At 43.9% G+C, this 25,992-nt stretch overlaps 1 protein-coding gene across 2 annotated transcripts in view; it reads right to left on the bottom strand.

Moving 5' to 3' along the window:
* Positions 1 to 339: 339 nt before the first annotated feature.
* LAYN (layilin) overlaps positions 340 to 25,992 on the bottom strand; it is a 43,539-nt gene continuing 17,886 nt past the window's right edge. Inside the window, exons 2-8 of one of the 2 annotated variants that reach the window (XM_063437202.1) lie at positions 25,126 to 25,146; positions 21,720 to 22,017; positions 20,494 to 20,651; positions 11,851 to 11,892; positions 8,929 to 9,009; positions 8,709 to 8,805; positions 340 to 882 (exon numbers count right to left, since the gene is read on the bottom strand). In XM_063437202.1, the coding sequence (XP_063293272.1) occupies positions 519 to 882; positions 8,709 to 8,805; positions 8,929 to 9,009; positions 11,851 to 11,892; positions 20,494 to 20,651; positions 21,720 to 22,017; positions 25,126 to 25,146 (1,061 nt within the window). In that variant the 3' untranslated portion in view covers positions 340 to 518. The remainder of the gene's footprint in view (positions 883 to 8,708; positions 8,806 to 8,928; positions 9,010 to 11,850; positions 11,893 to 20,493; positions 20,652 to 21,719; positions 22,018 to 25,125; positions 25,147 to 25,992) is intronic. The other variant, XM_063437203.1, reaches the window with a different exon arrangement.

Here is a 25,992-nt window from a genome sequence, read left to right as displayed (position 1 = left end):
GACTAGATGGTGTTTTTAACACTGTAGGGTCAGGAATACATGTTTGTGTTCCTGACCCTTTAGTGTTCCTTTAAAGTCCACTTTGTATTTCAGTCCAATAAAAAAAAAATCAAAAAAATCTATATTTCATACTTGGATGATTAAAAAAAAGAAAACCGTATATAAAGTATGTATGTCTTAATGTTTGTATGATTGATCATTTGCCAGATACTCTGTTTAATCCACGCTATAACCTCCACTCACACAATGAGCATTCTCCATCTGTTGCACATTTAATTAAGATTTCATTTTGTAGAACACATTATGAATAAACAGTAACACATCAGATTTCAGCACCTTCTCTTTAATGCAAGTCCATTCCATGCTGGAAAGAGGGATATTAAATGTAAGAATGTAGAATTTACCGCAATATTGTGTCAAATACTAGTTCCTCAATAAAAGTCATTCAATATTGCTTCTAGTATTTTATTAAACATCGCCAGCATGATTTTTCTTTGTCCGTAATTTTATTTTATTTTTTAAAATCCGTAGATTTCATTCTCTACCCAACCAGACTCTGTGCTCTTTCCAAATGTGTCCTTACTTAATTCATAAAGTTCGTTAGTGACAAATCCGCTCTCTGTGCTGGCGAGGGTGACAAATCCGCTTTCAGAATGGTGTTCTCCCATGTTATCGTATTCCCCCGAGAGATTGTCAGGGGGTGAACATTCTCCAGAAGGCACCCGAAAAGATGTGTTATGGATATGAGGTCTAGTTCCGGTTAGATCTGCATCGGTCTGCCTCTTGATGACATTGTAGACCTCCAAATTTGGACTGTTACGGCGATGCTGAGACACCCAAAAGCTTTGCTCTTTGGTGGTAGTGTCATTGTTATTCTGGCTCCTAGAAAATTAAAAGGAATAAATGATACTGAAATAATAGTATTACCGTTGTGTTGAACGTGAGGTCATGTATTCACCTTTCCTAAAGTCTTTAAATAATGGATTCTAAATAGACTTGCTTCCAATTCATGTTTGGATGTGTGTTGCCCTACAACAATGGCTTCCAATGTCAGTGCTAAGGACCTATAAATCAATAGTTTGGTTTGGTTCAAATGTGATCTAAGATGGCTCTTTAGTCATTTGAAGACATTGATTAGTGCAGCTCTGTTAATTTGTGGAGTTCCTGAAAGCAGTAAATGGGCAGTAAAGTAAAAATATTGCTTCTGATGATCACATTGAAATATTCACGTGATTTTATTCTTCAAAGTAAACTACATTCCCAGTCTAAGCCATATGTTATCACTGAAACACTTAGTTAATAGTATTCATTGATTCATCTAAATTCCTCTAATACAAGAAGCATAGGTTCACAATCCTGTGGCCAGAGTGATTTTTTTTCAGGAGTACCTGTCTCACCTTTATACAGGTTATTTCCTGTTGTAAGGAATAATTATTTGAAGCTCAGGGTGTGGAAAAATGTGTGTCTAGAAATAGTTAGAAAATGTTGGCAATACAGTTGTCAGGATCGGGTCAGGGATCCAACACGCAAAGTACAAATAGGTACAGGGTACGTATACCGGACCTTTGAATGGCCGGACTAACGTACAGAGAGTATAGAGAATGGTCAGAGACAAGCCGAGGTCGAGGGAACGAGAGGACAGGTAAGCGAGTAACAAGCCGGGTCAAGGATAACAGAGGTAAACAGGGTAAGTCAAACAAGCCGGGTCGTAACCAAAAGGATAACTGAAAAACACCAGAGCACTGTGTGACTAGACAGGCTAGAACCATGACAGGGCAATGAGCAACAGGGCGAAGTATGTTTAAATACCCTGGCTAGAGAGGATAGACACGCCTCCGACGAGTCCTGATTGGTCTCCAACGGATTGAGTGACAGGTCGTTCCGGATTGGCGTCATGACGTCGGTCTCCGGGCACCATGCTACATAAGGAAGTAACTCCCTCGCGGCCGGCGTCTATGTGAACGGGTCGACCGCGAGGAACAGGAGAAACATGGCGTCCGGACGGATAAACGTCTAAGTCTCTACCTCTCTCGGAGGTAGAGACCTCAGGTACCCTGACAGTACCCCCCCTCTCAGATACGCCCACCGGGCGGAAGGAACCGGGACGAGATGGGAAGCGGGAGTGATACGCCCTGCGGAGACGAGGAGCATGAACATCCTCTTGAGGTACCCAACTCCTCTCTTCAGGACCATAACCCTTCCAATCGACCAGATATTGAACCTTCCCCCGTGAGATTCGAGAATCAATAATAGAGTTAACCTCATACTCCTCCTGACCCTCCACCTGAACAGAGCGAGGAAGGGCTGTTGTGGAGGAAAATCTGTTGCATATAAGTGGTTTCAGCAATGAAACATGAAACGAGTTAGGGATGCGTAAGGTAGCAGGAAGAGCTAGACGGTACGCAACTGGATTGATCCGAGTCAGTACCCTGTAAGGACCAATATAACGGGGAGCGAACTTCATGGAGGGCACTTTTAAACGGATGTTCCTTGTGCTCAGCCATACCCTATCACCTGGAACAAAGACCGGAGCCGCCCTTCTACGTTTATCAGCGTGTTTCTTAACCAGCATAGAGTTGTGCATAAGGATTTGTCGAGTTTGGTCCCACAACTTCCTCAAATTGGCCACATGAACATCAACCGACGGCACCCCCTGGGAAGGAGAAGCCGAAGGAAGAATAGACGGATGAAAGCCATAATTCATGAAGAAGGGGCTTGAATGAGTAGAATCGCAGACGAGATTGTTGTGTGCAAACTCCGCCCAAGGAATCAAACCGACCCAATCGTCCTGGTGTTCGGAAACAAAACATCGTAAATATTGTTCAATTTTCTGGTTGGTACGTTCAGCAGCTCCGTTAGACTGAGGATGATAGGCAGAAGAAAAGTTCAACTTGATACCTAGTTGTGAACAGAAGGCCCTCCAAAATCGGGAAATAAATTGAGAGCCTCTGTCAGATACAATTTGGGAGGGTATCCCATGTAGACGAAAAATCTCCCTAGCGAATATCTCTGCCAATTCGGGAGAAGACGGTAGTTTAGGCAGAGGAATGAAGTGAGCTATCTTAGTGAATCTGTCAACCACGGTGAGAATAACAGTCTGTTTTTTAGAGATAGGTAGATCGACAATAAAGTCCATGGCCAAACAGGACCATGGTTTCTCTGGAACCTCTAAGGGATGCAGGAATCCACAAGGGAGTGTATGGGGTTGTTTGGTTTTAGTACAAACCTCACAAGCAGTGATGAAATCTTTAGTATCTTTACGTAAAGCAGGCCACCAGAAGTCTTTGGAGATCAAAGCAAATGTTTTGCGAATACCAGGATGTCCCGCCATCTTGCTGTTATGGAGACACTGCAACAGTTCCAGTTGAAGAGCAGGAGGAACGAAATGTCGACCCGCAGGAGTCTGTTTAGGTGCTAGATGTTGCAGCTTAATGATCTTGGCCAGTAACGGGGAGTGAATCCTGAGATTCGTATTAGCAACAATATTGCATTTCGGAACTATAGAAGAAAGAACCGGTTCCGGTATAGTAGAAGGTTCATATTGGCGAGATAAAGCATCGGCTTTAGAGTTCTTAGAACCAGGTCTGTAAGTCAGCACATAATTAAAGTGAGTCAGGAATAAGGACCAACGCGCTTGCCTAGAAGACAGACGCTTGGCCTCCCCAATATAGGACAAGTTTTTGTGGTCCGTCAAAATAGTAATAGGGTGTAAGGTCCCCTCCAATAAATGTCTCCACTCCTTTAAGGCTTTAATGACCGCTAACAGTTCCCTGTCTCCGATGTCATATCTGCTCTCAGGCCCAGAAAGTTTCCTGGAAAAAAAACCACACGGGTGTAGTGGTTTATCCACCCCTAACCTTTGTGACAGAACCGCACCTACTCCTGTCTCAGAGGCATCGACCTCGAGTAGAAACGGCAAAGTCGTATCAGGATGGACTAAAATTGGAGCAGAGGCAAAAAGTTCTTTGAGATTCTTGAAAGCAACTAGAGCTTCAGTAGACCACGTCTTAGTATCCGCCCCCTGTTTGGTCATATTGGTAATGGGCGCAATAATAGACGAGTAACCCTTAATGAAGCGCCTATAATAATTGGAGAACCCAATAAACCTCTGAATAGCCTTGAGTCCCTTAGGCAATGGCCAATCTAGAATAGACTGGAGTTTGTCAGGATCCATCTTAAAGCCTTCCCAAGAAATCACGTATCCCAGAAAGTCTATCTGGGTCTGGTCAAAACTGCATTTCTCCAACTTACAGTATAAACCGTGTTGCAGAAGTTTGTGTAACACCTTTCTGACTTGTCTATGGTGAGTCTCAATCTCTCTAGAGTGTATGAGTATGTCATCCAGGTAGACAATAACACAATCATGTTGGAATTCCCTAAGAACTTCGTTAATCAAATCTTGCAAAACTGCAGGTGCGTTGCAAAGACCAAAGGGCATGACCGTGTACTCATAATGACCATAGCGGGTATTAAACGCTGTCTTCCACTCGTGGCCTTGCTGGATTCTCACCAAGTTATATGCCCCTCTGAGATCCAACTTGGTGAAAATTTTAGAATCCTTTAACCGGTCAAAGAGCTCGGTAATCAGGGGAATAGGATAGGCATTTCTGATGGTTATTTTATTCAAACCTCGGTAATCGATGCAAGGTCTGAGTCAACCATCCTTCTTTTTAACAAAAAAAAAATCCAGCCCCGGCAGGAGAGGAAGATCTCCTAATGAATCCCTTGTCTAAATTCTCCTGAATATACTCCTCTAAAACAGCATTCTCTTTAGTGGATAGAGGGTATACATGACCCCTGGGCGGCATGGTACCAGGTAATAGATTAATTTTACAATCAAATGTCCTGTGTGGGGGTAGCGTATCAGCGTTCTTTTTGTCGAACACTGCTTTTAAATCCAGGTATAGAGGGGGTATCTGTATCCCCTTAGACTGGGTAGAACTGTCTGGTGTGTTAATTACAGCCAATGGGGATACCCTGCGTAAACACCTCTCCTGACAACCCTGACCCCATGAGAGTATTTCCCCTAACTCCCAATCGATAATAGGATTATGTCTCCTTAACCATGGGTACCCCAGAACTATGGGAACAGAGGGAGACGAAATGAGCATAAGTGATAAGTTCTCCTCGTGTAAGATACCAACAGTCAAGTTAATAGGTATAGTCTCACGCGAGATAACAGGCTCGAGTAGCGGTCTACCATCTATGGCCTCAACGGCCAAAGGTATCTTTCTTAACTGGGATGGGATAGTGTGTTTAGTAGCAAAGGCTTGGTCGATAAAATTCTCAGCAGCACCGGAATCTATCAAGGCCATGGTCTTTAGCACTCCCTTCTCCCACGTTAAAGAAACTGGTAACAGCAACCTGTGATTTTTATAATCATGAGTAGAGGACAAAATAGAAACACCCAAGGCCTGTCCTCTAGAGAAACTTAGGTGCGGGCGTTTCCCGAGCGAATAGGACAATTCAGGCGCAAGTGACCTCTGACTCCACAATACATACATAATCCCTCCCTTCTCCTGTACTGTCTCTCCTCCTCTGAAAGGCGAGTATTGCCTATCTGCATAGGTTCAGGAAACAGTGAGGTATTGGAATCAGGACTTTGAAATGCGGGTGCTAACTTAAAGGTAGGTCTAAGATTCCTCTCTCGAGTGTTCTGTCTCTCTCTTAAACGCTCATCAATGCGAGAAATTAACGAAATTAAGTCCTCTAAATTCTCAGGCAGCTCCCTAGTAGCAACTTCGTCAAGGATAACATCTGATAACCCGTTCAAAAATACATCTATATAAGCCTGCTCATTCCACTTGACTTCTGCCGCCAGAGACCTGAACTCTAGTGCATAATCCACAAGTGTTCGGTTCTCCTGTCTCAGGCGCAACAGTAATCTGGCTGCATTGACCTTCCTACCAGGCAGGTCAAAAGTTCTTCTAAAGGCAGCTACAAAGGCATTATAATTATATACCAACGGGTTATCGTTCTCCCATAATGGGTTGGCCCATCTCAGAGCTTTCTCAATGAGTAAGGTGATAATAAATCCAACCTTTGCCCTATCGGTAGGATAGGAGCGAGGTTGTAATTCAAAATGAATACTGATCTGGTTTAAAAAACCACGACACTTCTCCGGTGAACCACCATAACGTACTGGTGGGGTAATACGGGAAGAGGCACCTACAGTGGCTACCTCTAGGCCTGAATTTACAGAGGAAATTGGAGTAGTACGCGTCTCCTCTGGTGGGTTATTAGCACGAGATAATAACGCCTGTAGTGCTAAGGCCATTTGGTCCATTCTGTGTTCCATGGCATCAAACCTGGAATCAGAGGGACAAACCTGACTGTTTGTATCTGCAGGATCCATTGGCCCTGTCGTAATGTCAGGATCGGGTCAGGGATCCAACACACAAAGTACAAACAGGTACAGGGTACGTATACCGGACCTTAGAATGGCCGGACTAACGTACAGAGAGTATAGAGAATGGTCAGAGACAAGCCGAGGTCGAGGGAACGAGAGGACAGGTAAGCGAGTAACAAGCCGGGTCAAGGATAACAGAGGTAAACAGGGTAAGTCAAACAAGCCGGGTCGTAACCAAAAGGATAACTGAAAAACACCAGAGCACTGTGTGACTAGACAGGCTAGAACCACGACAGGGCAATGAGCAACAGGGCGAAGTATGTTTAAATACCCTGGCTAGAGAGGATAGACACGCCTCCGACGAGTCCTGATTGGTCTCCAATGGATTGAGTGACAGGTCATTCCGGATTGGCGTCATGACGTCGGTCTCCGGGCACCATGCTACATAAGGAAGTAACTCCCTCGCGGCCGGCGTCTATGTGAACGGGTCGACCGCGAGGAACAGGAGAAACATGGCGTCCGGACGGATAAACGTCTAAGTCTCTACCTCTCTCGGAGGTAGAGACCTCAGGTACCCTGACAACAGTATTATAAAATAATACCTCCTTCGGGCTATTACAGTGGGCTAATTCTCCCACCCATGTAACAGGCAATACCCTCAACCTCATTTTCTCTCATGCACGTACAGTATCTAATATCTGCAACACTCCATTTCCTCTCTCTGATCACCATCTCTTATTGTTTGCTCTCAAGTACCCCCTCACCCAACAACCTCAGCCTAACCCCCCTCAACTCAGGAGGGACCTTAATTCTATTGACCTCCAACAGCTGTCAGCTGATATTGATTCACAACTGCTGTCCATCCCTTCCCTCTCCTGTCCCTCATTGGCCATCTCCGCATGTAACACTATCCTCACCTCTGCCTTCAACGCTGCAGCCCCACTCCAAACAAGCACCTCAAGGAGGACACGCCCCTTAACCATGGTATACTAAATCAACATGCTACCTGCAAAGATGCTCTCGTTGTGCTGAATGCTCCTGGAGGAAGTCTCGCACCAAGGCAGACCATCTCCATTATAGATTCATATTGTGTTCATACAGCGCATCCCTTGCCCTCACCAGTCATACTTTTCCTCTCTCATTAGTGTCTCTTTGACACCTTTAACTCTCTTCTTTGCCCTGCTGTCGCCACCCCTCAAACTGACCTAGCAGCCGATAGCTTTGCATGCTACTTTACAGACAAGATGAAACAGCTAAGAATTCTCCCCACCTTGCCATTCTCTTTCCCAACCACACGTAGATCATGCCTTTCCTACCCTTTAGACTTTCTCCCAGGCTACTGAACATGAGGTGGCTGCGCTTCTCCTTACCTCTCGCCCCACCACTTGCCCGCTTGATCCTGTCCCATCTCACCTTATCAGATCTCTCTCCCCATGTCTTGTGCCTTCCTTAACACACATCTTAAACTACTCTCTCTCTTCTGGCATTGCCCCTGCTGACCTTAGACATGCCACTGTAGTACCTATCCTGAAAAAAACATCTCTTGACCCGTCCTCCCCCACTAACTATTGTCCAATATTCCTGCTCTCTTTTTCCTCAAAGCTTCTGGAAAAACTTGTCTTTACCCATACGTCTCACTTCTTCAATTCCAACTCTCTTCTTGACCCTCTTTAATCTGGCACCCACCCTCTCCACTCTACTGAAAGTGCTCTTATCAAAGTTACTAACGACTTAATCGCAGCTAAATCCAGAGACCAGTACTCCATACTAATTCTTCTTGACCTCTATGCTGCCTTTGACACCGTTGATCATGCTCTCCTCCTTCAAACTCTTCAATCACTCGGTCTCTGTGACTCTGTCCTCTTGTAGTTTTCCTCTTATCTCTCCCAACGCTCACTTAGTGTCTCCTTTTCTAATGATACCTCCTCCCTTCGTCCTGTCTTAGTTTGGCTCTCTCCTTGGTCCCCTTCTATTTTCTCTTTATAATGCCTCTCTTGGCAAACTTATTACCTCATTTGGATTCCACTACCACCTGTATGCTGATGACACCCAGCTATATCTCTCCTCCCCGGACCTCTCCCCTGCCGTCCTGCAACGTGTCACTGCTTGCCTTTCTTCCATCTCTGACTGGATGTCCTCCCGCTTTCTGAAACTCAATCTCTCTAAAACTGAGCTCCTTGTCTTTCCTCCTCCTAATACAGGTCCTCCTCTTTCACTCTCCTTTCAAGTTAGTGGTATCAATATAGCTTGCCCAATGCACTTGAAAACCTCTGTTCAAGTGAGGTATGTACTTTTGCACTCTAGACTCTGTTCAAAAGCAACAGTAAAATCAACAACAACAACAACAAAACACACTTACCGTTTTTCTGCAATGCAGCAGCATAGCACTCCGATAAAAATCAACAGGAGTGTCGTAAGAGGTATTGTGGCAATGAGGATATAATGTATGAAAGTCTCTGAAACATCACAGTAACAATCAGTTAATAACTTCATATCAATGATACAACGCTATCATGCAATGTAAGATTATATAAATTTGGTATGAAAAGTGATCAAACGGGATTTGACGGCTAAATTACCTTCAGCCTCTCGAGTTGTTTCATTTGTGCTCTTCACAGATACTGTGGGATGTTTGGGGTTCAAGTTACCTGTCCCGGCATCTGCAACAAAATACATACAGTATTGTAACGGAACTTAGTGTATCTACTGAACATATCTCAAATACAGTCCTGATCATGAGTTGGAGTTTAGGATGAAAATATAATTATACATTCTCTCTAGAGATTAAAAAAAAAAAAATGACAGAATATTTCAAAAAAGGTGAAGTTTAACGTATCCTGAACATGTCTTTAACGTTTCCGAACTCTTTATTTTATAAACCTAACTGAAACTGAAGAAATCACTTTGGAAAAAGAATATATGACAGAACTTCAAACTTGGGGGATAAAAATATAAAATTGTATCAAGAGTATGATAAACCATGTTTTTTTTTTACACGCAGAACAATATTGAATGAATGATTACTCCCAACAAAGCCAAACAAGCAAATAATTAATAATACTTACATAGTAAAAAAAAACCAACAACATAATCTCTAAAAATAAAATAATACAATTTCACCGCTTGGCAGGAAGCTTTATATTTTGCATTCTCTCTTTACTGCCCCTCCATAGCAGCAAAACTACAGTAAAGTAACATGCAATCAAAGAAACGGTAAAACCAAAATAGCACTTCCTCTTTATGTATTACTCCTCCCTCCAGTTCAAGTCAGAGTATGCTCTTACTATTATGGTGCTACCTGCTTTGATTTGTAGATTAGACTTACATATTAGATTTACATTTTGGTGATATTTGATTCTGTCTGCTTTACACATAGAATTATTTTTTTCTAGGTTCCTTGATATTTACTTGTTTTCCCTAAGAACCTTATACTGTGAGCGTCCGTATTCTGCTTCTTGATCTTATGTTCTGGTGGTAGACCACTTATTGATAGCAGCGCTGCACACTGCTCGCTTTTCAAGTGGTCTCTCTCCTGGCTTGAAGCGAGGAGGGATTCCTCCCCTAACCAGAACATCTAACAGATCCTCAATAAGTCATTGCAAAGGTGGATCATTTAAACCCTCTAAAGATAAGGGTAAAGTTAAATGGAGTAAGACAACCTGGGACCCTGAGGTCCCAAAAGTGGATAGATGGTCGTCAGAAGTTGATGACAATTATTTCCCACCCATTCTCTGTAGTTTATGAATGACGGGTAGACTGGTCAGAATTGGAAGTTAATGATTGGATGCATGACCTGCTCTCAGACTTACCTTATGCTAAAGAGACTTTCGTGGGTGAGTCCCATGCAACTGCCCCTATTCCCGCTGAGTTTACCAACTGAGATAATCACTGATGCTACGGGTATGGCCATATTCGACCTGCGTAATGTACATCATCCCTCTTCCATGGAATGGCATTGTCCAGCACATGTTGCTAAGTGGATTCAGCAGTGGATTTGGTACGTCGAGAAAGAGGTTAAGAACCGTTTACACTCTAAATGTCAGTGCCCTGTCCTTGCGGATAAAGTCTCACAAACACTGGTGTTTGACCAAGCCATGGTTGCCGTTATGACACACTCGGGCAGAGAACCTCCAAATGCCTTGGAGAAGAATCTAAAATTTGTCCAAGACAAAATGCTGGGTGCTTTGGGTCCTGTTTTCCAGATTCTTTATTTGACTGACGCTGCCCTTGGCAAGGCTGTCTTATTCAGGATTGTGTGATATTGTAAACAAACATAAGAACTGTGCAAATAGAAGAGGAACTCACAAGATGTAGATAGTAAAATCGTCTTAGGGTGCCACCCCTTGGATATGGGGGGGTATTTCCAGAACTCCCTCTCAGCTGGTTGATAGTATCGCCACAATATAGCAGCTGCTATTTTGTCCTTTTGTTAGGATATTTTTATTTGTTTTTATTATTGTGTCCCTGAAGAAGTCTTTGTCAGACGAAACATGTTGGACCATATTTGTTTTTTTACTTTTTATACATACTAAATAAAGCAGATTTCTTAACCATTTCTTGAGTCCGGACTTCCATATTGTGGTGATACCATCAACCAGCTGAGAGGGAGTTCTGGAAATACCCCGCCTTAGGGAGGAACCCTAAGGCGATTTTACTATCTACATCTTGTGAATTCCTCTTATATTTGCGCAGTTCTTATGTTTGTTTACAATATCACACTATTGTGTTATGTTTTGTTTGTGTAGATTATCCGCTATACTCCTCTGCCATCTGTATACATTTTCCATTTTGTAAGGGATAAAGTCTGGAATATCCTGAGAGGAAGCTGCTTTCATTACTACAATAAGTGATTGTTTTTGTACAATTGTCTCATAGAGGTGTGGGTTTTACACACCCTGTTGCCTGTCTGTCACATATTATTCAGGATTGATCTGAAACTGATGGACCTCAGCACAAAGGAGCTGGGCCCCCAAGCACAGGGAATGTTGTTTGTCGAACCGTTCTTGAAAGAGTTACAGAAACATGTAATATCTTCTCAACTGAGCAAGTCACAGACAACACTCCAGAATAAGCTTAACCCCTTGATCCTCAGGTTTGTTTTTCAAACGACTGACGAAAGAAAGGCCGTGTCTCGAACAGATTTTGGACATCTGGCCTCAGGGCAATAAAGCCCCAAGGTTTCTACCCAGGATAGCAAGATGCTAGAGGTTGCTCTAGCTCCATGACTCACTACGGTGCTGACAGGGGGTGTGGATCTCGTGGACGAGGTAGAGCTAAATTTCCCACATATGAGTACAACTGTAACAAATCCTTCTTTCCCTTCTCTAACAGCAGGTCATCTCTCCATCTTTTCCCAGCGTTGTGCAGCGCTGCAGAATATGTTGGCACTTTAAAAATGTCACTAATAAATAAATTTAAGCTCCCAAATTGCACATTGTTTAAGTTGAATTCCTACAATAAGACACCCTTTTTCCCATAAAATACGTCAACTTCTAACTCACCGACAAAGGAAGAGTTTCGAGTTGGAGGATTTGTTGCTGTTTCTACAGGAGAGAAAGAGAAATACAAAATAAAAAAGTGTTTTCAAAAAATATAAATCAATAAAAAGCATTTCACACACTGAGCATTGCTTCTCGATGAAGATAGAGTTTTTGAATATACGCTGCATTTACTAATGTTTAAAAAGAGCTAATACATTGTAATGATATATTTTAAGATTATGAAACGAACGCTAGAGATTAATGTCTTATTGGATATATGTATGTAAAGAAAGTGTAGATGATCACGCTCTTTTAAAATGTAAAGAGTCTGATGTTTGGGCAAAAAATAGAAGAAACAAAGGGGTAATTTATCAAAAATAATCATGAAGAATTAGTTAAAATGTGCCCACACAGTAGTATATTGGCTACAAAAATAAGAAAAGAAAATACAATAGGAATAAAACACTAGATACACTTATTTAATATAGATCAGGTTTCATAGGTTAGCTGGTGAGGTACCATAATTGTTAGTGCTCCAGATATAGTATTTTAATATTTGTTCCAATCAGTTTGTTGCATCTTTCCCCTTCGGGACGCAAGTAAACACTAGCAAGAAACTAAGAGAGATTTATCAAAACAAAATGTGCTATTATGGGTGCATTTTTAGTTTATATAAGGATTTGTTCATATTTTGCACTTTGCCCAGGATGCCACCTGTTTTTGCTATGATATATCTCCTCCTATATATTTTAATCCTGGTTAAATAATGATTATTTTATAGGATGCAGATCTACAGATGAAACTATCTAAAATACAGGGAGGCAGATTTAATGTGAGCCTCTAAAAAACACTCTTTTTGTTACGCTGCCTGTCGATAATAGTCCTGCAGGCAGGTTAATCAGAGGATGTTGGTATAACTCCCAACATTACGTTCTACTAATGCTTATCTCCTCGCCTGGAGGTCTGTGAAGCTCTAATTAGTGTGCAGGCAAAGATCGAAAGCTGCCAATAGGATGAGCTATTAGTAACAAATCCCTCTCCATAGCAAAACCTCACTAAACTAAAAATTGAGGGTACTCAGGATAAGTCAAAAGAGCCCTGACTCATCATCTCATAAGATTAAAAACTATGCTGAAGTTCCTGTACCAACCTAGCATGGCCCAACACAGTGGCTTTCCATCACAAAAATGTTTTGATTTCTAAGATAGAGTTGTAAACAAATTTCACTCCATTTTCACCTTCCATGTTACTTGCCTTTTGCATGTTTGGGTGAATAGTAACCAGGCAGAACCCCATTCCTTCATTGACTCATGCAATGAGATTACTCAATGGTATTCCACAATGGTGGTTCCGGTGGTTCCCAAGCATCTGGCCTACACTAAAGACCAAGTGGTGGTCAGTTCTACGTTCTACCTAACCATCTCCTCATTCTATATGTGCTAGAGCCAGGGGACTGCCAGATTTCCTAGATTCATGTACAATGTCATCAAACCCTGAATCCCAAGTTCCATATCACCCACACAACTATTTGTCATGAGTCCTTCAAGCACTCATTCATGTACTGAGAAAACATTCCCCACAATACATCTCGTCTTTTCAAAATAAAAGTAGGTCTTGGATAAATAAAGGGTTGATGTGCACCATTAAGAAGAAGGAAGCATACAGGTGTATCAATAATAAAACTGTTTGTGTATGTGCTAGGAAGTCATGTAACTCTGAAGCTAACTAATCTATTCTATAGCTTAAAGGGACACTATAGTCACCTGAACAACTTCAGCTTAATGAGGTTGTTTAGGTGAGTGCTACAGCTACCCGGAGCCTTTTTCTTGTAAGCACTGTATTTTCTGAGAAAATGCAGTGTTTACATTGGAAGCTTGGAACACCTCTTGTTGCAGTCAATCAGACGGCCACCAGAGGGACTTCCGAGTTCAGAGGCCCTAAAAAGGCCTCTCGTCCGATGCATTCTGGGTGAATGCATCAGACGGGCTATCAGCACACAAAGCACTGTGAACGCGCTTTGTGTGCTGACAGCCTGTCAGCACTGCTGTGGGCGTGGCTTCAGCTGACAGCTGAAGCCCGAACCCACAGGGATGCTGTCTGGCCACAATAGTGGTTGAAGGGGGGGGGGGGGGACGGACCTACTCTCCTCCCCCCCCCCCGGCCCCCACCCCTGAGCGGTGAGTGGGGGCCCTAAAAATAAGGGTGGCACATACTGCCCCCCCGGCCCCAACCCCTGTGCGGCGGGTGGGGGCACTAAAATTATCAATAAGGGGGGACCTATTGTCCCCCCCCGGCCCCCACCCCTGTGCGGTGGGTGGGGGCCTTAAAATAAAAAATAAGGGGGGGACATACTGCCCCCCCCCCGGCCCCCACCCCTGTGCGGCGGGTGGGGGCCCTAAAATTCACAATAAGGGGGGGGGGGCCTACTGTCCCCCCCCCGGCCCCCACCCCTGAGCGGTGGGTGGGGGCCCTAAAATTCACAATAGGGGGGGACCTACTGTCCCCCCCGGCCCCCACCCCTGTGCGGCGGGTGGGGGCCCTAAAATTCACAATAAGGGGGGGGACCTACTGCCCCCCCCCGGCCCCCACCCCTGAGCGGTGGGTGGGGGCCCTAAAATTCACAATAGGGGGGGGACCTACTGTCCCCCCCCGGCCCCCACCCCTGTGCGGCGGGTGGGGGCCCTAAAATTCACAATAAGGGGGGGGACCTACTGCCCCCCCCCCCGGCCCCCACCCCTGAGCGGTGGGTGGGGGCCCTAAAATTAACCCTCTCCCCCCCCCCCCAAAAAAAAAAAAACTTATCTCCCTACCTACCCCCCTCACACTAAAAATAATGAGGGGGGACCATTAACTAAAAACCTGTAAAAAAATGAGATAAAAACAACTTACCATTCGATGTTTTCTTTCTTCTAAAATCTTCTTTCTTCAGCCCCAAAAAAGACCAAATAAAAATCCATAATAACCGACGCAATTAAAAAAAAAAAAAAAAAAAACGAGCGCAAAAAAAAATAATCCATCTTCACCCATGGAGGGCTCCGCGCAGACTGAGCTCCGCAGGGCGGGGGAAGGCTTATAAAGCCTTGCCCCGCCCTGCAATTAGGCTAAGAACACTCTGATTGGTGGGTTTAAGCCAATCAGAGTGCTCTTTGTCATTTTACAAGCGTGGGAAAGTTCTTTGGAATTTTCCCACGCTTGTAAAATGACACAGAGCAATGTGATTGGATGGCTTGAAATCCATCCAATCACAGTGCTCTTTGTCATTTTACAAGCGTGGGAAAGTTCTTTGGAATTTTCCCACGCTTGTAAAATGACACAGAGCACTGTGATTGGATGGATTTCAAGCCATCCAATCACATTGCTCTGTGTCATTTTACAAGCGTGGGAAAATTCCAAAGAACTTTCCCACGCTTGTAAAATGACAAAGAGCACTGTGATTGGATGGCTTGAAATCCATCCAATCACAGTGCTCTGTGTCATTTTACAAGCGTGGGAAAATTCCAAAGAACTTTCCCACGCTTGTAAAATGACAAAGAGCACTGTGATTGGATGGCTTGAAATCCATCCAATCACAGTGCTCTGTGTCATTTTACAAGCGTGGGAAAATTCCAAAGAACTTTCCCACGCTTGTAAAATGACAAAGAGCACTCTGATTGGCTTAAACCCACCAATCAGAGTGTTCTTAGCCTAATTGCAGGGCGGGGCAAGGCTTTATAAGCCTTCCCCCGCCCTGCGGAGCTCAGTCTGCGCGGAGCCCTCCATGGGTGAAGATGGATTATTTTTTTTTGCGCTCGTTTTTTTTTTTTTTTTTTTAATTGCGTCGGTTATTATGGATTTTTATTTGGCCTTTTTTGGGGCTGAAGAAAGAAGATTTTAGAAGAAAGAAAACATCGAATGGTAAGTTGATTTTATCTCATTTTTTTACAGGTTTTTAGTTAATGGTCCCCCCTCATTATTTTTAGGGTGAGGGGGGTAGGTAGGGAGATATTTTTTTTTTGGGGGGGGGAGGGTTAACTAGGGTCCCCCCCCTTTGTATTTAGGGCCCCCACCCACCGCTCAGGGGTGGGGGCCGGGCGGGGACAATAGGTCCCCCCCCCTTATTGATAATTTTAGGGCCCCCACCCGCCGCTCAGGGGTGGGGGCCGGGGGGGGGACAGTAGGTCCCCCCCCCTTATTGATAATTTTAGGGCCCCCACCCACCACTCAGGGGTGGGGGCCGGGGGGGGGGGACAGTAGGTCCCCCCCTTATTGATCATTTTAGGGCCCCCACCCGCCGCACAGGGGTGGGGGCCGGGGGGGGGACAGTAGGTCCCCCCCTTATTGATAATTGTAGGGCCCCCACCCGCCGCTCAGGGGTGGGGGCCGGGGGGGGACAGTAGGTCCCCCCCCTTATTGATCATTTTAGGGCCCCCACCCGCCGCACAGGGGTGGGGGCCGGGGGGGGACAGTAGGTCCCCCCCCCTTACTGATCATTTTAGGGCCCCCACCCGCCGCTCAGGGGTGGGGGCCGGGGGGGGGGGCAGTAGGTCCCCCCCCCTTACTGATCATTTTAGGGCCCCCACCCGCCGCACAGGGGTTGGGGCCGGGGGGGGACAGTAGGTCCCCCCCTTATTGATAATTGTAGGGCCCCCACCCGCCGCACAGGGGTGGGGGCCGGGGGGGGGGACAGTAGGTCCCCCCCCCTTACTGATCATTTTAGGGCCCCCACCCGCCGCACAGGGGTGGGGGCCGGGGGGGGACAGTAGGTCCCCCCCTTATTGATAATTGTAGGGCCCCCACCCGCCGCTCAGGGGTGGGGGCTGGGGGGGGACAGTAGGTCCCCCCCCTTATTGATCATTTTAGGGCCCCCACCCGCCGCACAGGGGTGGGGGCCGGGGGGGGACAGTAGGTCCCCCCCCCTACTGATCATTTTAGGGCCCCCACCCGCCGCTCAGGGGTGGGGGCCGGGGGGGGGGGCAGTAGGTCCCCCCCCCTTACTGATCATTTTAGGGCCCCCACCCGCCGCACAGGGGTTGGGGCCGGGGGGGGACAGTAGGTCCCCCCCTTATTGATAATTGTAGGGCCCCCACCCGCCGCTCAGGGGTGGGGGCCGGGGGGGGACAGTAGGTCCCCCCCTCATTGATAATTTTAGGGCCCCCACCCGCCGCACAGGGGTGGGGGCCGGGGGGGGGGACAGTAGGTCCCCCCCCTCATTGATAATTTTAGGGCCCCCACCCGCCGCACAGGGCGGGTGGGGGCCCTAAATTATATTGATAATTATTATTGATAATTTTAGAAAGCGAGCTGAGCTGTCAGTCAGACAGCTCAGCTCGCGAACGCGCATTCCGCGCACATGCGCATGAAGAACGCGATTGGTGCAGCGGAAAGCCGTCCCATTGGGCCCCGCGATTTCGTCATTTTGACGACAAAGGGGGCGCGGCCTAGCGGGGAGCTCGGCGCTGGAACGGAGGTAAGTTTTGAATATAAAAACTCTCCGAAAATTATTTTTTATAAATTAAAGTTCATAGAAAAGCAAGAAGGAAGGCTGGGGGACCTGTCTTTCTTGCTTTTATATGGTGACTATAGAGTCCCTTTAAATTCTATATTAGGACTTCTTAGATCAGGGTGGTTTCTTAAAGTGTAAACTATTGTGAATTTCAAGTAAATTCTACGTAAATTTAACATTTTAGTCCACATTAGCCAAACTGAAAGCAAAGTTAATGTGGAGAATGTTTACATTTCAGCTCTTTTTGGCTAACATTTTAAATTCACTTTACACTTTAGTTAAAAACCTGGTTACTGAATTGACTGAGCATCTCAGTGATATACTGTAAGAGACAAAATACTCATAGAATAATGTAGAAGCAACTGAAAATAATTCAAAAGAGAGAGAGGACTACCTAGAACCATCATTTATCATCATCCAAGAAGGGTCTGTGTTCTGGACACAATGAAAATCAGGACAAGACAAGAATGCCAGATCACATAAGGAGCCAAGACAAATAATTTATCTTGAACCCCTCTGAAAGTCGTCCATGACATTTGTGTTCGAGTTTGTGACAATCTTGTGTCGATTTTGGTTATCCATGGGATAAAGGTGACCAAGAAACCTGTAATATCTGTATATAATTATTAGTGCGTATTTTAAAGTTTTATATATGGAACCATGGAAATGTTAACAAAGACTTCACAGGTCAAAACTTACTATTGTGGGGGCGGAGCCTGACAACCAAGATGGCCGGCCGTGTTTTATAAGAGCTCCAGCACCGGTGGGCCAATAAACACTAATCCTGGCTAAACTACTGACGCCACGACTCACGGTGATCAGAGAGCGACAAAGGAACAACCAGAGAACAGGATGATACCTGTCCTGGACCAAAACGGGACGATATTGCCTGAACCGGCCATGCGGCCTAAGCCAGAGTGGAGCCTGATGCCTGGGGGAGGCGGCCGATCTCCCAGCGGGGGGCACGCTCACACACCCAATACAGCTCTGCTACCCCCCCCTCTGGACTGGCGGGGGTCATCCCAATCCTCGCTGGGGACGATCATCCCCATAACACAGCCTGCAAGTCACCAGACTCAGACTACCCCCGGGACCACTGCCGTGAGAGCTCCTGGTCGACTCAGGGAGAGTACAGAGAAACCTGCAGAATGCCACGCAGAGCAAGCTGACTATACAGCAAGGCTGGAAGCAATATTTACAGCTTTTTGGCAGAAGCTTGAAAGGCGCATGCAACAGCACGCCGATGCCACACATGGATTTCGTCCATCAAAGCGACCACGAGGAGAACACAAAATGGCTACCGCATACTCACCTCAGCGCTCACAGGGCCAACTCTGGCGCAGGCTAGCAAGTAAGCAGCAACAGCCTGTTCGGAACCAGCCAGGTGACCACCCGCGGCACAAGCCGACCCCAGCTACAAAGCAAAAGACCGCAGCGACGACACCCAGCCGAGCCCTATCATGGCGGCGAGGCGGGAGACGTGCCGAGTCGAGAGGCACACATACCCACCCGGGTGGATTCCCAAAGGGTGAAAGCCTACCTCAGGGTTACCCCCCAACATCAGCAACGGTACCAGTGGGAGCAGGTTCATCATGGGGACGCAACATCCATAATGCCCTCCACAAGCCCAAGACAGCGAACCGTAGCAGTGCAATGGTGTCAAGGATTGACAAAGGAGGCTCAAGCGGACCCTCCTCCACCCTACAGGGACAACGATACCCACAACACACAAGGTATCTCAGCCGAAACGTAGGCATAAAGACACCACCTGCCCGCCGCACCACCGGCTCCACCAAGACAGCCCTGAGGGACAGAGATACACAGCCACCCGACACTCATGTAGCCAAAGATAGATCCTTGCTACAGCCCAGACAAGGGACGCCACAGCCGAACAGTACCTGCATGTACAAGGCCCAACACCGGCAGCAGATTCATACGACGGCGAAGGGGATCACAGCTGCTCCTCCCGCATAACAGAGGCTCCTGCCGAAAGCTGGAGTCGGGTGAACCCCCGAGACTGAGGTCCCAGAGACCGTAAGCACCAACCATTGTGGACTCACAATGCGACTTACTAACGATACTACCCTCCTCTTTGCCCTTTAGCCTAGGGTGTATTACCCTCTAATCTTGCATAGTTATTCCTCTACCTAATCAGTGTAGCAGGTCTTTTATATATTTCCTATATATCTCTCATTACAGACAGCTGGCTACAGATGTCCACTTACTGTATAGGTGCCATATACCAACCAGCTACTGCCATACTGCAAAACGTGCCAATATGCTATAATAACCTAGTATTGTCAAGCATCAATCATTATAGTTATGTACTTAGCCTGTATACCCTCATACAAGTACAAAAATGTTTTCTTAGCGTTAGAAATATGTTTAAACTGAAATGCCATTATACCGTTGTCCCTGTAGTTTTGAAGTGACAGAATACCCTTGATACCTACACTTTCTTCTCATCTGCAACCTATACAAACTACAGGACTAAACATGATGCTAATTACTGTTATCGTAATTTTGATTTTTTACTTTGTATGAATCTTGGTGTTGAGACCAGTATAGCGAGGGAACAGAATTATTCATAGTCCTTTGCATTGTTCTTGCAGATACACTAGCCTATACACTAAATCTCTCTCCCAGGAGTTTCCCGCTCTGCTAACTTAACTCAATTCCTGCATAAGAATAGCTTATCAATTGCATAGTAATACACCCTACAATCACCGCTGCTATGGTGGATTACACCGCTGAGCCAGTTTCACACTGTGTGGCTTCGCTATACCAGCATTAGCTAGCAGTGTTCAGCCTATATGTCATTGTAGACTGAATGTTTATCACCTAGCTAACTAGACAGGGCATCTTACAATACAAATCTACTGTACCAGCGTACACTAAGTACGAATGTTAAGCCTGATTTAATAATATATTTTCTAAGCATGTAAATTAATACTCACACACTTACTTTTCGATTGGTTACCTTTTTATTTAAAAATATATGCAAACCCAACATGCCACAATGCTGTTATGTTATGACCATGAAAATCGAGCCTGCTGATGCCGTTGTGGCGATACAGGCACTGTTGTACTCACCTGCATATCAAAAATAAAGAATTAAAAAAAACACACAAAAAACTTACTATTGTACTGTTATTGGAATGCAGAGATAAGGAGTCACTGACCTAAGGAATATTTACAGATGAAATTATTCTTCATGTTGCATCGATCGTCATTCCACTGGAACTTGTAAAGGCCTCCTACACCCGGCGGGGCCGAGGGCTGGTGGTACATGACCACGCATACCTCACTACCACATGATGGCTCATCCACGTACCAGTTCCTGAGATAAAAAAAGAAACAATAAATATATGCATTGATGGGGAAAATAGTATCTTACGATCAGGTTAACACCAAATGCTACCATTTATAAAGTAATTTATAATTTAACGGACAGTAAATTGTGCAGCAGAGAAGGAAAAGGAAGTAGAGGAGCTGAAAGAGGGTTGAATTCATAATTTGTAAATTATTTGGAAAGAGAGAAAAATTTAAGAGAAAACAGACTTTTCTTAAAATATTATACAGACACTGTTTTGAGGTGACATTGTCACCACTATAAAAATGAACATTTGATGAACATATAATCTTTATGAAATATCCATTTTGACGTTGTTGGAACTTCACTGGAATAGAGACACACAGGGCTACGTTGTCTCTGTATATTTCTTACACCTGAAACTTCTAGACACTGGGCAGAGCTACCGCTGTCTAGAAGTGTCAGTTCCCCCAATCATCACCACTCACTCTCCTGACAGTATCTTGTATTCAGTATCCAGAGTATTATGCTACTCTTTTCTATCCAGTTTCTGCTTTAAGATGATGAATTAAAAACAAAAAAAAACGCACCAGTATCTATCTGTCCCTCCCTACCACTATCTGTAGAGATCTGGGGCTAAAGAGTCTCATACCCGGGACTTAGGCACCCAAATCCTCCCTGACCAGCACTGCCTAAGGCTAGAGGCAAATTAATGATTTAATCATTATTCAATACAGGCCATAATGAGTTAATTATTTCACTAGCATTGCTGCTGGGGAGCGCTATTCAGAAATCTTTTAACAGCACATTAAAGGTGCATTACAAATGGTCTGTATTGTACTTAGAAGGCACTGACAGTACATCCACAGTGTGTGAGGACATGACACTGTTGCAAGAACATTTTGGATATAGACAAAGATAAGAAAATGAGAAGCAGTGATGAGCAGCATTGATAGAGATTCAGGCAGGTTTGTTTTAACTTTTAGTATTGATTATGGGGATGCACAAATTGCAGCTGTGCTCCATAAAGATAATAATGCTTTAGAATATGTTTTGTTGGGTGCAAAGGTAAATCCTTCGATAAAGCTCACTCACCAAAATGTTGGTTTACTTCCATCTACCCAACTGTATAGACTCTGGCAGTCACTGGAGTTCTGAATGTCTTCTTCTGTCCTCCTAAGACCAAGCCAGAAATCACCATCAGATGTTGTGAGGCTCTGGATAAGCTTCTCTATGAGTCTTTGCTCTGCCTCGGATCGTATAGTCATTAGATGACCACCATCTCGTTTACATGATTCCTGGGCCTCCTCGAAGTTCACCCTCCGGGAGATGTCATGAAAGTAAACTATTTTGTAGCAGGGTCTCTGTGTCCCATGTTTACAAACGATTTGTCCTATGGAGGTACAAACACGTTTTGCATTTTACCAACATTATTTTTTGTACTTATTATATTGCCAGGCAATTATATTGGAGGTCTAACTCAAAACACAGCGAGAGTGCATTAAAATCATAACTGGGTATAGTACTATGGATTGTCCCTAACCTATCCTTCACCTCTTGAGTAGTTCTTGGGTGGTCAAGCAAAAGGACATCGTTACCCTTGCAGGATCTGCTGGGAAGTGTGAGCTTGAAAGTTGTGACTTCTTGAGCTTCAACACCAACAATAATCTCCACGTACTTACACTTCTAAATATAGAATATTCAGTTATGTGTTCCTTATACTCATACAAAAGGTTCAAACTCCAGCACCACTCTTGCCCATAGGCTGTCTATCTAAAAATCACCTTTGTGATGAATAATGTAAGGCACAATCAAAAAAGCCTACCGTCCAATCTGTGCTGATGGATAGCATTTATATGGAATGACTATAAATGTGCGCTTTGACATTGAAACAAACAGGTGATAAATAGAGCAACATTTACAAAATGCAGCACAAACCTTAAGTAGGATAACTGACAATTATTTATTTTTAAAACATATCTATTTTTTTATCTAAGAAAATTTAAATAGGACACTGACCAATGATTAATACCCTCCACGTTACGTAACTGTTTTAGAAGGGCAGGTTTCGTTTAGGGAAAGTTTGGGCTGGTAGTGAGGAATTACCAATACATAAATATATAGAGACACACAGACACACACGCACGCATGCGCGCACATCAATTGGGAAAATGGGGCAGGGAAATATTTAGATAATAAAAATGTTAACAACAAAGTAGGATTGTCTATGTACACTTCCAGGGCACTGTATTATGATGGTGGATTTTATGATATTGATAACATCTTCTTAAAGGGAGACTAACCTGCTCAAATTAAATAATAAATAAATGACTTCTTAGTAGATATTCCCCCAATGTTAACATGCATGCATTCAATTATGCATTGTTTTCATTGGAGATATGTTTAAAAAAAAAAAGTTTGCAAAAGCTGCAGATCTCTTGTAATCTTCCCCAGCCCAGACTTTCTGTGGCTCTCCAATCACAGACTTCTCAATGCGACTCAATGTGAAGTCTGTGCAAGGCAGGTGCTCTGGGCAATGAAATCTGCAAGGTGAAGTGGTTTAGGTGTTTGGAGCGTTCCACTGAATTTATTTTTGTTGCAAATATATAGCTGAAACAGCAGATGGCGCTGTAGTCAAATAAATGTTCTCATATTTATCGAATTTTCTCGTAAAAGGTATCCAATCCTTTTTTTTTTATTATTTATTTTATTATTTTATTATTAAAAACGAAACACAGTCACTTGGACATAGGACTTGTACAATACAAAAAAGGTTTGATCTTGAGCGATATCCAAAGTTGTTGCTCTGGCTATAGCTCTGGCTCTGGCTATATTCTTTCTTTCCTAAGCAAATAACCGAAAAAATATTATCAAAAAAGGTCAGGATTTGACCAAATGTAGATTTTAGACTAAATTAAAAACATGCTCCACATGAGCTTACAAGGGGTGTGCCAAGTGAGGCTAGGCCAACCTGCCATCCCTTTTTCCCCATCATGTCCTCAATGTACATTTTGTGTCAGTTTGGCAATAGCTTATTAACTGACTACAGATAGAAATCATAAAAATCTACTACCTATGTACATCAGATTATCACTAGCTTTAAAAAAAAATATTGTGTGCTTTGTTAATCATGTTTACAATTTGTATGTAAAGTTTAATTTGGAATTTCAATAAATATATTTTAAGATTAATTGCCTATTGCAGTTTTTACTAATTTTTGTAAAGTCTGGGGTACAGATCTTAAAGAAACGGGCTGCGTACATCTATGTCTCCAACTAAGCTGTTATTTAGGCCAGCTGCCCAGGCTTAAACTTTGTAATTACCTTGTCAATTTACATCAATTCAATTAACATTTCTCAACTTTGTACAAGCAAATTTTAGGGACTACTTTGGCTTATGTTATTTTTCCGAATCTTGGCAATCTTGACAAAAAGTGGAGCTTAAAGCAAGCTTCACACTCTGTTAGCTTGACAAATAAAGTTCAGCATGCTTTAAACGTCACCCTTTGCCACAATTGTCCAATGTAGGAAAATGACATAAGACAAAATACACATATGGGTTCTCTCTGTAATGGCACAAGTCAGCATAAACGATTTTGAGATGTGAGCGGGGATTTCCCGAAGAGAAAGCTACTTCTTCTAAGTTTAGCTAAGCTTTCGTCTCATACTCTCTATTTTTGTTGCAATGTACTAACTTGGCTATCCCCGAGTTAAAAGGGTAATCCAAACTTGGACCTTGTGCTCACTATGCCTAGAGGGGTGTCAGTTACACCTCACTGATGAGGCCCAAAGAAGGCCGAGACGATCGTCCATCGTTGCTGTAGAGAGAACTTGCTGGCATTTAGGTCAGACTGATACGACTTGGACAGAGTTCTCTCTGTAATGGCACAAGTGAGCAATAACAATTTTCTCTCGGCTTTTGCGCGTTCTCAGAGTATATTTTGCTCATGAAAACAATATACCACGTAGTTCTTGCCTGCCTTTTACAGTCTGTTCACTGATGGCAGCCATGTTGAAGAAGGAAGAGGGAATTGTCAGGTTGTAATATCGTTTAGTGTAAACATTTGTTGTTGAATTCCACAGCAATATATATATAGATTGAATAGAGAGGTACTCAAATATGAACTTGTCATCAATATGATTTATGGGGAAAGTTTCCCTTTAATGATATCTACCTAAAGGTAGATTTTAGAATGGAAACTTACAGCAAAATGGACATTAATTTAATAACATGCTTTTTTTAAAGGGCTGCTTAAAAACAACATGCAGAGCCATTCATTTTGTGTTTTGTAGCCAGCTTTGATATTTTTTGTAGATGATCCTCAATAGTAGTAAGTTAGAATCAGAATATTATAAATCAAAGAATGTAGCAAAACCCAACAGACACACAAAAATACTCAGAACGAGTAAAATGACAAACAGACATTCACGTAGACACTACAGGTCAATAGAATATACAGACGTACAGTGACACATAGAAAGACAGACGGGAAAGCACCTACCTGCTTTTTGGATCGTTTCCACTAATCGAAAGCAGAAAAAAGAACACATTTATGTTAGTTATTATTAATGCTGTATATTACTTTGTGCTTTGTTGCAATAAATAATGAATTGCCTTCTTTTTGGATCAACAGCAGAAATAGATGTGTACATCAAGTTCAGCCTTTTTCACAAGTCTTTTTTCAGCCTGTGTACCAATGTAATGATGTAATAAAAGCCTATCCAGTTATGATGGCAGTTTTAAAGGATCACTATAGGGTCAGGAACACAAACATGTATCCCTGACTCTATAGTGCTAAACCCACCATTGAGGTGGCTTGCCCCCACTTAGCCCCCTTAAAAGCAATTCAAACTCACCTTGTTTCCAGCGCCGCGCAGGTCTGCTGGCGCTGGCCCCGCACCCTTGGTGACATAATCAGAATTGCAGATTTTTAGCCAATCCAATGCTTTCCCCTGGGGGAAAGATCATGCCCCTGGGGAAAGCATTGGATTGGCTAAATTTGACAAGGGGCAGGGCCAAATGCTGTTTTGGCCAATCAGCACCTCCTCAAATAGATGCATTGAATCAAGCAGAGCGTGGAGACGCAGAACAGCAGTGCTGCCTACCATGCAGCACTGAGCCAGGAAGCACCTCCAGTGACCATCTGAGGAGTGGTCACTTGGAGGTGTCCCTAGGGGCAATGTAAACACTGCCTTTTCTCTGAAAAGGCAGTGTTTGCATGAAAATGCCTGAAGGCAATGATTATACTCACCAGAACAACTACATTAAGCTGTAGTAGTTCTGGTGACTATAGTGTCCCTTTAATACCTTTATCTCAGCCAAATTAGTTTTTTGTTTATTTTTGCCACATATGTACTTTTCTAGGTAA

Source organism: Pelobates fuscus, chromosome 11, assembly GCF_036172605.1.
Source record: "Pelobates fuscus isolate aPelFus1 chromosome 11, aPelFus1.pri, whole genome shotgun sequence".
Classification (NCBI taxonomy): domain Eukaryota; kingdom Metazoa; phylum Chordata; class Amphibia; order Anura; family Pelobatidae; genus Pelobates; species Pelobates fuscus.
This window is presented reverse-complemented; position numbering and strand designations above follow the sequence as displayed.